Below are 16,094 nucleotides of genomic sequence, written 5' to 3' on the forward strand. Positions count from 1 at the left end.
ACTTTCAAGATTAGCATTCATTCATGTATTTAAAAAAGAATCTCTGATAGATCTCTCTCTAGGGAAGGCCTAGTTTTACATTTTATTTATTTTTTAACATAATTGTATTTCATATTGTTCACTGGGATGTCCCGTGCTGAGGAAGACATTTTAATTTTTAAAATTTTACATTGAGTTTTGTTAGTAATCTTGGTAGATATCCAGAATTGCTGAACGCGGTTAATACACACTAATATTTTGAAAGCATTTTGTCTCAGTTTAATAACAATGAGAACCAACTACTTCAGTCTAGGGAATGCAATCCCGCAAGAAAATGTCAATCCAGGTATCTGCTGGACTGAACAATCTTAGTCCCGCTGGATCCAGGTATTTGCGGGATCCAGCAGAGTGGACTTTGATATCTAATCAATCGTATAATAAAGACCTCGATCTACCAACCTTGTTTTTAGACTTTTAAATTTATACCTATAATAAAACAAGTTCTTTGGGACATTTTAAATGATTAATTAATAGGTATACCTTTAGTTAGACATAGGTAAAGTTTAAGTCATAAATTGGCAATGAATAAGATAAGACATAAATTTACATAACATACCCGCCTCGGAACAGACTTTGTCTAGTGAGGTGGGTAAAAGAAATCTATGTACACAAATGAAAATAAAATAAACGCCCGGATTGCCGGCACTGAAACTGAAATTGAACTGAAACTTAAATTTAAATAATAACGTTCACACGATAAACAATATTCTTGTACGATGAGCATCATAAGTTTAATTAAACATTATTGTGGAAATAGCTTCGTAAAAAAGTTTAAGTATTAATTGTGTCATCTGATAAACGGCTTCTGATATTGGACACAAGGTAGCCAGCGGCTGAAAAAGCTCCTTCAGCTTCCACGCTGGTTGTCATTAGCGCATTGTAAGTGAATTGAAGGTAATTCTCTGTAATCCCGCCAGTCCAGCGGGATCTCGCAAAATTTTCGACCGAGATTAGTCCCGCAAAATGTCTGCGGGATCTCGGTATTTCGGGATCCCGGTATACCGGGATTGCATTCCCTACTTCAGTCATCAGAAATAGAAAATGATGCATTTTAATAGTTATTTCATTCAAAATACCGATTCATCGAATGTTTTGACATAATAATATGAAAATGTGTTTTTAGACTACTTTTCTTCCTTTTAATTAAATAAAAGAGAGTAAAAAAAACTAACAATAGCAATAATTTAACTAACTAATTTGAACAAAATAAATATTAAAATGCATTATTTTCCATTTCCTGTAACTGAAATATTTATTTTTCATTGTTGTTAAACTGATACGAAGTGTATTTTAAATAATTTGTGCCTTATTAACCGTGTCCAGTAATTCTGAAAATTTACCATAATCTTTTATGCCAACAGTCTTTTTTAAAAAAACGAAGGAGGGAACCAAGTTGTAGGAGAGTGAAAACACAAAAGCCAGTAAATGATTCCACAGTTGAGCATAAGAGCCACCAAAGATCATAATATTGTCAACTCATTTATGTAATCTCACAGGATGTGTGCTTGATCTAATATCTAATGTTTCTGATACGTCACATTATGTCAGTTGTATACAAAGGTTGGACACATGTTTGCTGCCGGCTGTATATTTAATTTCAAACTAATTCTCACCCTAATCCTGCGGCAATTACACACCTTAACTCTTGACAGGCCAAGATGCCAAACAAGGTCAGTAACCGACGACCCCATGCATTTTTCTGTCTTATGGGCTTTTAAACTATAGAAAACCCAATACTAAAATGTAATAAGTAAAATACTAACATGACATGTCAAGTATTTAAGCTAAAATAAGGAGGATAGTAATTGTGGGTACTACCTACTCCCCCACTTGGCCGCGGGAAAGTTAACCGGTTCAACGCCAATCTCTCTCATTGGCGGACCAATCATTTGTAATTTTACAGGTAACAAAAGCTCCTGGGAGAGAATGCGTTAAGGGTGTTCGCAAAGTAAAAATAATAGACATGCAAATTTGCAATTCGTAAACAGATTTTATTTTCGAGGACCGAATTGTGATATTACAATGCAGTAAATATACAGAAAATAGTAACACGCTTAATACCCACATCCCAGAGAGAGAGAGAACCAGGTAAACAGAAAAAAGGTTAATATGCACTTTTAATAGAAAAACCACTTATCAGTTAGATAACAATGAGAAGTAAGTATTTCAGTTTCTGGAAATGGAAAATAATGCGATGTAAGCTATGTGTCCACGTGGCAAATAGTAAAGATGTTTATACGTCGCATCGCATCATTGAAGTGAAAACTGGATAGAAATCCCCATATTTAAATTTGGGGAGGCTGGTATGGGTACTGCCAACCTGGGAACAATTCGTCAAACAATATGTGGCTCTTGGGGTGAGGTTTATCCAGGTCTTTGCGACCGATGTGTCTACCTACTACTTGTGGGGTGGGCCTGATTGAGAGAAGCTGGTTGAGGAGAAGTTATTGAGTGAAATTATTTGCCTCAGGACCTCCTACGTAGAGCTAATGTAAAATATATTTAGGAATTTTATGTGTTTATGGGGTGCCAAAAATTTTACCTGCACCGGGTGGCGTGAGGTGTTGGTTATCCAATAAATGGTTCCCGGGGCGGCGGTACTCAAAACCGTCTCCCAAGTTGCATTTATTAAATCACCGAAAGTTTGATGGCCACGCTGCCTCCCGCGCTCTGCGCAACTTGGTTTATTCCCTTTTCCCTGATTGACCCATCTATTAATTTGACTGTCTATGACGGGACCTAAAATTGAGAGGTTATCTAGCTACGGATATCCTAACTTTGTTAACCATACCATAAAAAAATTACATAAAACAAAATTGTATATTGATAGCCTCAGTCAATAGAATGAAAAACCGTTTTTTTTATTAAATATTTATTTTTTATTCATTAACCGACATTTCAACGCAAACAGCCATCTTGCTTTTGAAAGCAAACATACTTCATATGACAAAATAATCTAGTCGTCATAAATAATTAAACAGTTTTGCCATCATAATTCTTACTATGTTTATGAAATAATATTTTATACGGTAGTGGATTCCGTAATAACTATAAGGCAATATTTTCCAATTTTATTAAATTCTTAAAAATATGAAATTATTCTTTATGTATTCAACCGAACCATGATTTTGCTTTGTCTTTAGCTTTTCCCACTCCACTTCCTATTTTATTCCAAAAACTGAGTTTTTCTGTGGTTGTCGGTATTTCCTCTACCGTTTTATCCGGATCAGTACTTTTCTCTTTTAGAGTATCAACATTCTCATTTACTTGAAAATTAGGTTCTTCGTGTGTTTGGTGTAAATCCTCAACATCTTCTCTGTCCCTATTGACCGATAGTGTAAGGAGATTGTGAGTATTTTGACTGTTGTAAACTGGTTTGTAAGACTGCTGCTGATTTTCTTTGTCGACAACAGTAGCTTGTGGCAGTTGTTCTGGAGTCCATTGTGTCTCCAAAGTTTGCTGTCCACCCTCATCAAATTCTTGATCTAAATCGTCTGTTTCAGGAGATTTCTCTGACGTGATGTGGGAATCAACTTGGTGGTGGTTTATGTCCTTTTCCACTGCTGTTCCTAAACTTCTGGGCTCTTCCTTGTCGTTGCCTTTTCTGAGGTGGTCAGGGAATGCATCCAAAAAGCTTTTTTCTTCCTGTTCTTTGGGTTCTTCTTGCCCTTCTTGGGTTGTGGTGAGAAAGGAATGACTTGTAAGAGGTTTGGGTTTAACATGTCCTTGGTAAACCTCTTCTTCTGTTTCTTTTCCCACTTGTGTCTGCTGATCCCATCCTGAATACTGCTGTTGTTCTTCGCCTAGATAAGATTCTGGTAAGCCATCAAAACCAATATCGACAGTAGGTTTCTCTTTATGGGCGACCTGCGGTTCGTGCTGGTTGATATAGTTTCCTTGAACTTCAGTGTACTTGGCTTGTATGTCGTCCATTTTAGATTCAGTATGGTAACCCCTATTAGAGCTGGGGTTACTCAAAGCAGCCATTATTTCAGCCAAATGACCGTCAATTGCCTCGTCAGTTTGGTCCTTTGGGTGCTCTTTATAGACATTAAGTTTTCCCGGAACTTTGTCCTGTAGTTTATTTGTCTCGCCAAATGTATTTAGTGAGCGTCTATTTTCGTCAGTAAAAGACTTCTGTGAAGAATGGTCATTCTTCAGGTTTTTCAAATCTTCCGTATCTGGCTCAACAGGTGAATCATTATTTCCTGATGTTTGACTTATATCAATATCACTCGGCTTATTTGCCTCTTTTTGTTGCAAATAACCTGGCTGTCGTCCAAAATACTCGTTTTGCTGTAAAATGCTTCCAATTTGTAATTCAACATATTTATCATCATCATATTCAATATTGCGTTCTGTTTTGTCTCGTTTTTCTGTTTTTGGTGACAAATCTTCTGTTTCCTGTCCCAGGTCTTCCGTTTCCTGTCCTAAATGTTCAACATGCTGAATTGTGCTTCCAACTTGAATTTTTGGGTTTCGGCTGCTTGAGCTGTAAAAGTTTTGACTTTCTGAAAATCCTTGTGTTTGCTGTCCCAAATCTTCAGTTTCCTGCCCTAAATGTTCATCATGGTGAACTGTGCTTCCAACTTGAAGTTTTGGGTTTCGGGTGCTTGAGCTGTAAAAGTTTTGACTTTCTGAAAATCCTTGTGTTTGCTGTCCCAAATCTTCAGTTTCCTGCCCTAAATGTTCATCATGGTGAACTGTGCTTCCAACTTGAAGTTTTGGGTTTCGGCTACTTGGGCTGTAAAAGTGTTGACTTTCTGAAAATCCTTGTGTTTGTTGTCCCAAGTCTTCAGTTTGCTGTCCCAAGTCTTCAGTTTCCTGCCCTAAATGTTCATCAAGGTGAACTGTGCTTCCAACTTGAAGTTTTGGGTTTCGGCTGCTTGAACTGTAAAAGTTTTGACTTTCTGAAAATCCTTGTGTTTGCTGTCCCAAATCTTCAGTTTCCTGCCCTAAATGTTCATCATGGTGAACTGTGCTTCCAACTTGAAGTTTTGGGTTTCGGCTACTTGGGCTGTAAAAGTGTTGACTTTCTGAAAATCCTTGTGTTTGTTGTCCCAAGTCTTCAGTTTCCTGCCCTAAATGTTCATCATGGTGAACTGTGCTTCCAACTTGAAGTTTTGGGTTTCGGCTGCTTGAGCTGTAAAAGTTTTGACTTTCTGAAAATCCTTGTGTTTGCTGACCCAAATCTTCAGTTTCCTGCCCTAAATGTTCACCAAGGTGAACTGTGCTTCCTACTTGAAGTTTTGGGTTTCGGCTACTTGGGCTGTAAAAGTGTTGACTTTCTGAAAATCCTTGTGTTTGCTGTCCCAAGTCTTCAGTTTCCTGCCCTAAATGTTCACCATAATTCGACTGACTTCCCACATGAAGCCTTGTATTTTGAGGGATATAAAAACTAGTACTCGGTGTATAGTCTTGTGTTTGTTTACCTAAATATTCAGATTCCCTCAGATATACATCATGATACCCCGTATTTCCCACTTGAAGCTTAGATTCCCTAGAATCAGGACCATAGAAATTACCCAAAATCTCAGATTGTTGACCTAAATCTTCCTGTCCTAAATGTTTATTCTGATACATCATGCTTTCCACTTCAACTTTAGGAGATTCATGATATATTTCCGAAAATCCTTGAGTTTGCTGACCCAAATCGTCAGGTAGTTCTCTGTCAATACGTTCCATAATATCCTTTAACTTTTGGGTCAGTTCTGTGATTGCCTTTCCAACAATTTCTTCCTGGTCGATTGAATCCTCGTGAAAATCCTCAGTCTGTTGACCTAAGTCTTCAGGCTGCTCCACATATTCAACCTCTGGTTTGTAATATTTGTCATAATAGCCATTAGAAGCATACCTGCCATCGTAAGCCCCCCTTCTGTACCTGCGTTGGTCTGCGGAGTGACCTGCGTCGGGTGCCTGGCCATGAGCATCGTCAGCTCCCCCGTAGCTTCTCTGAGCGCTGTAGGAATAGTGTGCGCTGTAACCCTTAGTATTACCAGTTCCTAGTTCAGTACCCAATTTTCCCATTCCAGCTGCCATTTGATCACTCAATCGTTTCTGCATAGCAGCCAAATCTAAACGAGATGACGCTCCTAGAGCGGCCCCGGAAGCAGCCCCTAAATTATTACCTGAGATTGCCCCTGATGCAGTCCTGGAAGCCGACCCTGACGAGGCGCGACTACTATCGTAAGAACTTCCGTATTGACTTCCTGAATTGTGGCTGGATGAAGTTGTTCTTTGACCACTCCCTCCATATCTTGAACCGTGCTCTTCCCTCTGTGATAAGTCTTGATTTTGGGCTTCACCGTTCTGTCCATACAAATCTTGGCTTGTCAAGGACCCTGAGTCCAAAGCTGTGTGGCCTGCAGGGTAGATAGTATATGGCGTTCCCTGTTTTTCCCATGATTTTTCATAGGAGTATGAAGATTGGTAACTTTTGGGCTTTGTTTGTACCTGATACACTTGACTTCCCAATGCTTCTGTATCTCCCGCTCCATATACATTTGTACCAGCATCATATGTTTCTCCAGTAACCTGTCTGTTTGCATCTGTCTTGTATCGCCTCTGTTGGGATTCTCCGTATTGTGAGGCTCCGTAGTTGCGCCCTGTGGAAGCCACCCTGCTGCCACTGTTATATACGGTAGATCCCTGGCCTGCAGACCCTAACTCTAAACCGCCTACCACCAACTTGTCCCTATTCCGCGCAATCGCTCCCACATCTGTAACCGGACCCACAGTCAATCCGGGAGTGTAACGAACTCCTGAGCTCCTCGAACCCGACTTTTCTTGATGGGAGTCTCTGTAGTCTGTATTGGTAGTTTCGCCCCAACCATTCGTTTGAGCATAGGTATCTGATCCATACTCTCTTCTTTGGTCATCTTCTTCTACTTGTACCTGTGATGCTGAGTCTAACCTTTCAGCATGTGCGGCATTTGTGCCATAGCCAACATTGTGTCGTACATACACGGGGTTAGCTACCGGGGTGACTGAGATAGGTATCGTTAGGGGGACCACAGGACCAGGTCTAACTCCCAATCTGATAGTGGTACCTGGTCTGACTATAATTGGGCGAACTACATTTCCTCCGGCTGCTCTCTGTCTTTCCGCTTCGGCAAATGCGTGGGATTGTTCGTAAGCTGTAGACGTAGACCCGGACTGATATCTGGAACCACTTTGGGAATATTGAGATCCCTCCGCTGCAGAATCTAGTCCAACCTGTCTCACTCCAGTTACTGGTACATAGTACGTGGCACCTCCTTGATTATCAGTCCCAGAGATGGCTCCCGTTTCCCCGTGATGGGCTTCATAATCATTAGCATTTGTGTGGTATCTTGAACCTGAGCTGTAGCGACCTCCGGTGGCGCCCACAGCCCCCGTGGCGCCCACAGCCCCCGTGGAGCCTTGTCTGCCGGCTGTTTGCCTGTATCCAGACTGTGATGCGGCGCTTGAATCCACGGAACCGTGTCTGACTTCGTCTTCGTAGCTTCTTCCGATGACTGCCTGTCCAGAAGTCCTGCTGCCGTAGTTAGAACTGGAGCCATAGGTCTGGCCAGCACGGCGAGCCTCCGCTCCGTACAGACGCGACGCTGCTCCCCCGGCTCCAATTCCCGCCACCTCGGCTCCCTCGGCTCCAAAAGCGGACCCTCTGGCAGAAGCTGATCCGTAAACAGAGCCTGATTTTCCCAATTCATCTAAGACTGCCCCGGTACCGATAGCATGAGGATCTTGTCCCAGTTGGCTGCTGACAGTCATAGCAAGTCCCTTCATCTGCCTCTGTGCCAACGTGTCCATGTTGTGAGACACCTCGAAGTTGCCCCCCATATTGCCACTCTGAGATCCATAAAATCCTTTTTTTTCTGCTTCCCCATCCCCCGTCCTGGAATACTGGAAGTTCTGCGTCTCCTTGAAGCTATCGGCTGCCACCAATGGTAACAGCAAAAGAAGTAGAACCTTCATGGTGTTTCTGAAATTATTACGAAGAGTTGGTACATTTTCTAAGAACTGCACAAAAGATAAGTTACATAGTCTAAATTCAAGGAATCTGAAAAAAATCTGATAAATCAAAGAAAATCGTATTATCTGTCAGTTTTGGTTGTGATTTCATGACCCTAGTGTTTTATAGTTTGGTAAAGTTATCAACGCCAAATGTGTTAAGTAAACAAGAAGTCCATGTTTGGCCATTAGAATAATTCATTTCTTGATTAAACCACAAAAAATAAAAAGTTTTATTTATATTTTTTCTTAATCTACAACTTTGCGATATTAACATTTATTAACAACAATTATAATAAATGTTGATTCTTTTCTTGTTATTTTCCTTTCACCATATAATACTTTATTGGATATTTTGTACTTTCTCCTTTTTATCATTATTGGCTTTTGAACTAAGCGCACTGATAAGCTCAATGGAATAATTTTGATTATTGAAGACAATATTAGCGATTCTGACAAGATAATGTCTGTAGTTCTTATTATAAGTATGATACAGTTAAATATGACCGAATGAAATAGGGACGGATTAGCGCAGTAGTGAGAGCAGAGCCTTAGCAAGTCGAAGATCCTGGATTCAAATCCCAGATGTGACCATTTTTTTTTCTTTTTATTTTTCATTTTAAATTTTTAAATTTTCGTTTGAGAATTGCTAAAATTGTCTTCAATAAATAACATATTACAATTTGAGGTTTTAGTCATTAAGTTATTCCAAAATTTAAAGAATAGTTTTGTTTAACTGTATATATTTCCCAGTAATAATATTCTAACTTCGGCAATGACCACAAAATTGTACAATTAATTTTCTTTTCCGACTTTATGTCCGGGTTAAATCTTCCCCACAGGAAAAATTAAACCCTTCCACACACTTTTCCACAAATGATCATCTAGTCAATCCACATTATGCAAGTGCATTATATAAGCATAATAAATACAAGAACAACACGTCAAATCACCAGAGATCAAATGGGAAAATAATTCACCGACTCCAGATATTTTCATATCAGAAGGTTCGGCTCGGTAGAACATCTAACTGGACCTATAAATCCTACTGATCCCTCAATATAAATATTTAAAAAATCTTTCGTAATCCTACATGTATTTAAAATGACTGATTTTTGCATTTTTATATATAAATTCTTTGACAGATCTAATACTCCTAAATTTTGAATGAGAGAGCTAGGTATAATGCCAATAGCAGAAATAACAAATGGTAATATTATTACATAATTATTTTTTTTCTAAGTGATATTTTAAGTTTCCTTACACGTTTTTATAATCACAGAAAAAAAAATGGTTTCTTTTTGCTGCAATTCTACATACCATTATTATTAATAAAAATTTCACAAATATTAAAACAATTAGAACGAGTCATTTCAAGGAATTGTAACAATTCATCAAATTTCTAAGTTAAAATTCAAGTTCTGTGAAAGTTCTGTTAGTATTTCATCATGGACCGGTTGATTTACAGTACTTTGATGATAACAGAACTTGAATAGGACTTTAATATTAACATTGAAATTTGATGAATTGTTAAAATTCTAAAACAACCCATTCTTAGAAGAGAATTATGTAATTTTTTAACCAATATCCCAGATAATTTAAAATAGTATAAATTATCGTTAACCTAACAGGTTGATGCAACATTTTGTATTATGTTAAATTATTTTATTGTAAGTTTCCCAAATAAAATAATATATTGTATTCGTTACACTACAACACGTCATGAAACATTTTGCAAAATAATGTAATAGTACTCACATTTTTGGACCATGAAACACAAGTAATTCACAATATCTGGTCAGAATTTGCACGTACGCGCTACTCGCTTAATTTTAAAGCAATGCACGATGGCTCCTTGAAATATGTCTTTATTATAAACGTAAATATCGGTGATCTTTGATAACCCCGCTTTTATCAGCTAATGACCAGTCAGTATCCAACTTTGCTTCCAACATGTTTTTTCTCTTTATTTTACTTGCCCTATATTTTTTGACCTTAACCCTTTTTTGATACTGAAAATCAAATAGAATATTGTGTAAGAAAACGAATTTACTGACTTACCATCATCGAGAACGGACCGCAACACAACTCTGTCTTGGCACATGCTCCTTGCTTCATTTACATTTACTTCAATCTGGTCACCAAACACGGCCAAAGCCATTTCAAGAAACGTTTCAATTCTGAATGGTGGTCTTAAACCATGGTGTTACTGAGAGTATCTTCCACTATGGAATATAATTATAATTAATCAAATAAAATTTACTTGTGCGAGGCAGTAATAATAATAATAATAATTGGATGACTTGTATTGCGCCGTTTTTGTGCAAAATCACCTCAAGGGCGCTGTACAAACTTATAATACATTTCTACAGTGATCTATGTTATTACTTAACTATTTATGGAGAAAATATACAGTACAATACTTACCTGGTAGGTCACTTGAGATTAACACTTAATTAACATTATCTAATTGTTTATTGGCGAAATTTAGATACAGGATTTAGGACTTAATTGAAAAATTGAATATAACTGGACTTTCTCTTAGGAATGGTATATTTAATTTAAGGGTACGACAGCTTAAAAAGGTAAGTTTTTAGTTTAGACCTGAATTCTGTTGGACTTGTTATGGATCTTAGTTCCGGAGGGAGTTTATTCCAAGCCTTCGGCCCAGATAGTCCGAAAGCGCGATCACCAAACATAGTATTTGGCTTGAGTACTCGTAAGTACAGCAAATAAAACGATTTTAATTTTTTGTAAATTGTGAACTTCATTTTTCTTTTAAAAGGGGTGACAGATTACGCTATAAATTCAATGCGTTTTATATAACTCCATATTGCTCGCCATACAATCCCATTCTGATGTGTCACCTAAAAAGTGGCAACGATATGCGCTGTGATCTGCTAGTCAGGCTATATTTGGATATTATGCGACCCCCTCTACAGCAGGAGAAGGGGTCAGAACAATTTACGGAGCACCGTAATTAAACGGCTGTTATCTGTCAAAGTGACAGATCCCATACAAAGAAATGATATTCCGCGGCAGTTCCCCAATTTATCTGACCCCCTCTCCTGAGTTAGATTATAGCGTAGTGTGTCATCCCAACATATAATACGAATATGTCTCGCCCAAATTATGCACGCATAATATAGCTTAACGTCACTAATGCTTAAATGTAAGTGTTCTCTGTTCAGTTTACTATATTCATTAAGCATTCTCAATCTTTACATCAAAGGGTTAGTAAAAGAGAGGAAATAATAACATTTTGATAAACACTGATTTTTATTTTTATTTAAATATTTTGCAAAGGAAATTCCAGACACATTACCAAAGATTTCTCAGTAGCATTTACACAATACCCATTTAAATCACAATAATTCTTAGTAAATTAATGTTTATCTGAGAATACTGTGTCAATGCTATTGCCAAAGAGAAGGGTGTATTTTAATGAAAAGCATTCTTAGAAACATCTCATATTATCTCTCTTCGTTATGATGACCTCAGCCTTTCAAATACAGACTCCACACATACCTTGGAACCAAATCGCAAATTATTTTCATCAAATTAGAGAATGTTATTTTTAAGCCTTTTATTAAAAAATCACATCCGATATCACCCAAATAAATGCCCCTTGGTACCTGAATTTAGGTACAAAACCAGATTGGTTTTTTTCATTGACTGAGCGTAGCAATTTTTTTTAACTCAACTGTTTGGCATTTGAAATAAAAAATGGATGGTTTATAATTAAGTAGGTAGATATTTATGCTATGTAGCTGATTTAGCTGACTTTGACAAAAGTGTCAGGCGTTGTGGGTCCAATAATACTTCCTCTGTTATCTAAAAGCCCTCCGTTATTGCACAAGCAACGTTTTCTGCTTATAATTATGGTCGTAGGAGTTTTTCAAAAATATTAGGTTATTCTAAACTCAAATTAAGACATTGATTGAAATTGATGATACAAAAACTAGGTTAGGTTTATATGTTAGTTTTTTTAATCGCTTTTAATGACTTTATACCACGTTTTAAAGGTGTGTTGAGTTATCATGGAACTGTTTAATAATAATCCAACGTTGAGGATGATATTCCTTTTAATTAAAATAGTATGGTCACTAAAATTAATAGCTTCATCCGGAAAAATAAAATCTAATCTGTTTTACAAACAAATACTGTTCCAACGTAATGTGTATTTCATAATATTATTTTGCGTCTCAAATCTTCCTTCTTAGAATCAGAGAGTATTATTAGTTTCCGTCAATACATATTTTCAAAAACATTTAATTTTCTCAGATTTTCATGGTCGATTTTTTTATTATTTTTAAATAGGAGCTATTGCGTGGGGTAAACAGGAGGCCCTGAGGAAAATAATTTCCCTCAGGACCATCTTTTGGGATGCTGTGTGGTGTTTTTTTTTAAGAAAAGGAAGGAGAGGAAGTTCTGGGAAGGTAAAAGGTATGAGGGTTGGGTAGGAATCTAGGGATCAGTGGGTCAAAGGGTGTCGGACATATGAATGTATCCCTCCCACTGTGGCACAAGGTGATGGGTTGAGAGACCAGTTGGAGAGGTCAAAGGGTCTCAATAAATGGTTCGTGGGGTGGCGGTACCCAAACCTGCCTCCCAAATCGATAAAATTAATGAAACATACATTCTGCTAATAAGAATTTTAGTTTTTTCAAAAATATTCTGCATTCTAAAATAAGTACGAATATAACTAAATGTCCTTTTCATCTAACCGTTTCTCCCAGGGGTAGGCAGAGAATAGACCGCCACACAACGCTGTTTCGGCACACACTTCTGTTATTCTGACTCTTGCATTTGATTCACTTTATCATGCCATGACTTCATACATATTATATTCTTCTTCTTGGTTAATTCGTTAATTTTATCTATTGTTATTTTTGTTTTTATTATCAATTATGAAATATACTACATATTGTGTGCCTTGTGGAATAAATTATTATCTGTGGCATTATAATAAGGAAGAGATAGAGGTCACTGAAGTAGTCCAGGAATGTGATGTCTGGAAGCACCTTGTCGAAGAAGATGAAATGAAACAAAGAATTGAAAGATAAAAGAAGTTGGATTTATAAATAAAATGTTTATCAAAGGCGTCATGTGTATGTGAAGTTATTGTATGAGGTTAATTTGAATTTTTATGTGAATTTATGAAGACAATGCTCTAGATTAGCATGACCTCTGACTCTGACTCTGAACAGATAAAAAATAAATCAATTATTATTGCTAGTACACAATTTTATAATCGCTGGAATTCATACCCAGCCGAATGTATCATTATGGAGAGAGACTCTTTATCCAACCACAATTTCTTTTAAAGAGTAGAATATGACTTTTATATTATTACAAGCTACGAAAAAGTAATTTAGAATTATTGTACATTGAGTCAAACAATAAGAAACTCCTGTGAATAATATTATGGCTTTAAAATACAGGGTGCGGCAGAGAGGACGGACGTTTTTGAGATGGGTAGTACTCTCCCCCTCCGTCTACGAGAGAGGTGGGGGGGGTGCCGCTTGACTCGTTAGTTCCTAGCATTGTTTTACCAGTTGTCGTCATGGAGCCGTGGACGGTGGAGCACCGCGTTTTCGCCTATGATTGTTTCGTCCGAAATAATGAGTCAGTCACCGTCGTACAGCGTGAGTTTCGTCGCCACTTCAACATTCATCGGAATAGAGCTGTTCCCTCTCGAAACACCATCCTTCGTTGGGTTGAATCACTTCGCAGGCGTGGTGAACTGCAAGAGGGCTAGAGTATACGAGAACAAGCCCCAAACTCTGGACAAATTGAAGGACGCAATTCGCCTGGAAGTCGCCCAAGTTGAGAGTTGAGAGAGTCTACGCGAACTTCCAAGAACGCCTCCAGCACTGCATCAACGATTTCGGCCACCACATGCCTGATGTGATTTTCCACACTTGACTGTCTCAAATGCTATTTCCTCGCGAACCTGATTCCATCAATAAATTTGTTTTTGAGTAAAAATTAACTATTTTATGATTTTTTTAAAACCGTCTGTCCTCTCTGCCGCACCCTGTATATATATCAATCAGCGTTTATTATTCAATCAGAATTTATGCATAGAATTAATGAATCGTCATTTAAAACCGTAAGAAACTTAAACGCCCTGTGATTGGTCGGCAGGGTCTGACAGAAAGTATACCACTCCCTTTGAAAAAAAAAAAAAAAAAGTGGGTGTGTCAAGCCTACGCAAGACAGAAGTGAAACTTCTAGTATTCCTCTCTCTCTATTTTCATTTCATCATCTCTATTTTCTCTCTTAGGTTAGTTTGAAAATTAGAGGTTAAATAATTCAACGACGAAGCATGGATTTGCTTTTTCTAATATTTTCTTATAGATGAATGACGTTCGATTAATGTATAGTTCCAAAAATTTTCAATTTATTCACAAGTATACAATATTACATAAATAACAATATTACAATTAAAAATTACAAAGAAATTACAATGACAATTTACCAATCATGTGCCATTTTCATTGTCAATTTCATGAATATCATTTCCTAATGTCGTGATAATTGGGTTATGGTAACTAAAGTGCGAGATATATACATGAGCACTTAAATCCTTAATGAATCGTGCAAAAACTGCATCGATTATTGTCCCGTGTCTAGTCGTGCTAGTGTTCCTATCATTAACAATATCCAAATTGAGGGTGTTTTTGAAAAAGTTCAATAACTCTACAGATTCTTAAATTCGCAGTACACGTAGAATTTGGAACGATTTTCCGTTTTTTTGATGGAACTGGAGCAGGTGTTATAGCTTCAGCTACCGCAGATTGCCGAAGTTTTTGACGGTCTCTGTATGCTTTACAACGTTCTGCTGCCGTTTTAGCTTGAGGTTTGGGAGGCTTTAATTCTTTTTTCCGCTGTCTGTACCGCCTGTTGGCCATTGCTTTGATTGTAACGACATTCCTACATCATATTTCACTGTTAATATAATCTCGCCAATATATTAAACAATCCTATTCCAACAATACTACTATATTGTGAAATATTTATCAACTCTTATAGGTTATATTTACCTTATGTTAATGTCATCACTGTGTGAATCAGACTCTCCTCTTCTTTGGTGATTCTCAGGGGATATTTCCTCTTGTGCCACTGATGTGTTCATCACCTCTATCTCGTCACTACTCATTTTTAACACTGAAATTCTGTACCAAACCGTATGAACCACAATCAATTACGTATTTCACTCGTATTACACTCACGACGCAGTATACTAACCAAGCAGCTGATGCTTGGCGTGGCGCAGTTCGCTGTTGTCTGAGAGAGAGGAAAGAAGAGAAGAGAGAGAACGTTCGTGAGCGGCTCCCCCACCTCAACAAGCGCATATGGTGAGAGAGGGACAGTGAACGGTGAGCGGTGGTGGGGGTACCCGCATTTTCGTGTCGATCCTGACTCGGTTTTACTCCGTCCCCGAATTACGCGCCTAAAGAAGTTTCACTTCAAAAAAAAAAAGATGAATTTCCTTTGAAAAAGATATTTATTTATAAAAAATACTGTATATAAGTCAGAAGGTGAATATTTAAAAAAAAAACTCCTTTTTGTTAACAAAGATAAAAATGTAATTTATTAATATAATCGCTGGTTTGGCATTATTTTTCCAGTCTGTCCTTCACTTTCGACATTGTCATCAATGGACGATTAGCGCCTTACAGATTTGTTTTTACTTTTGCCACTTCAAATAACGCCCCCCGTTAATGTCTATTGATTGATAATGATTCTCGATCAGTTAATTAATTCTTTTAATCGGCGCTAATCATCGATTTGTGACAATGTCAAATGTGACGGGAGTTCAAACGCCTGGGGCTTAGGGTTTGAATATTGTGATTATAGAAACCCAAGACCACCATAAGGCTGTTCAACCGTGTGGACTATTATACGGTGCATGGCGAGGATGCAGTCTTCGCAGCTCGGGAAGTCTTCAAGTCCTCCGCGGTCATCAAGTCCATGGGGTCTGAGCCCAACAGGCTGGACTATGTGGTGCTGTCCAAAGGGAATATGGAGATGTTCATCAGGGATCTCCTACTGGT

General features: G+C 37.8%; 2 protein-coding genes across 2 annotated transcripts in view; one reads left to right on the forward strand and one right to left on the reverse strand.

Annotated features, from left to right (window-relative positions):
* spel1 (DNA mismatch repair protein spel1) overlaps positions 1–16,094 on the forward strand; it is a 45,844-nt gene that overhangs the window by 1,042 nt on the left and 28,708 nt on the right. Inside the window, exon 3 of the mRNA XM_089637270.1 lies at positions 15,898–16,092. Coding sequence (XP_089493396.1) covers positions 15,898–16,092 — 195 coding nt within the window. The remainder of the gene's footprint in view (positions 1–15,897; positions 16,093–16,094) is intronic.
* LOC149419762 (uncharacterized) lies at positions 2,901–9,885 on the reverse strand. Its single transcript, XM_089637269.1, has 2 exons — positions 9,790–9,885; positions 2,901–8,002 (listed from the first exon to the last, which is right to left on the reverse strand). Exon 2 carries the CDS (start codon positions 7,993–7,995, stop codon positions 3,151–3,153), a length of 4,845 nt encoding a protein of 1,614 aa, XP_089493395.1. The 5' UTR covers positions 7,996–8,002; positions 9,790–9,885; the 3' UTR covers positions 2,901–3,150.

The sequence above is a fragment of the Hesperophylax consimilis genome, chromosome 11, assembly GCF_061612785.1.
Source record: "Hesperophylax consimilis isolate HC1 chromosome 11, BYU_Hcon_1.0, whole genome shotgun sequence".
NCBI classification, from domain to species: Eukaryota; Metazoa; Arthropoda; class Insecta; order Trichoptera; family Limnephilidae; genus Hesperophylax; species Hesperophylax consimilis.

What these genes read in the sequence shown, in the direction of transcription:
- LOC149419762 (XM_089637269.1), bottom strand. Translation starts at nt 7,995, where the DNA reads ATGAAGGTTCTACTTCTTTTGCTGTTACCATTGGTGGCAGCCGATAGC.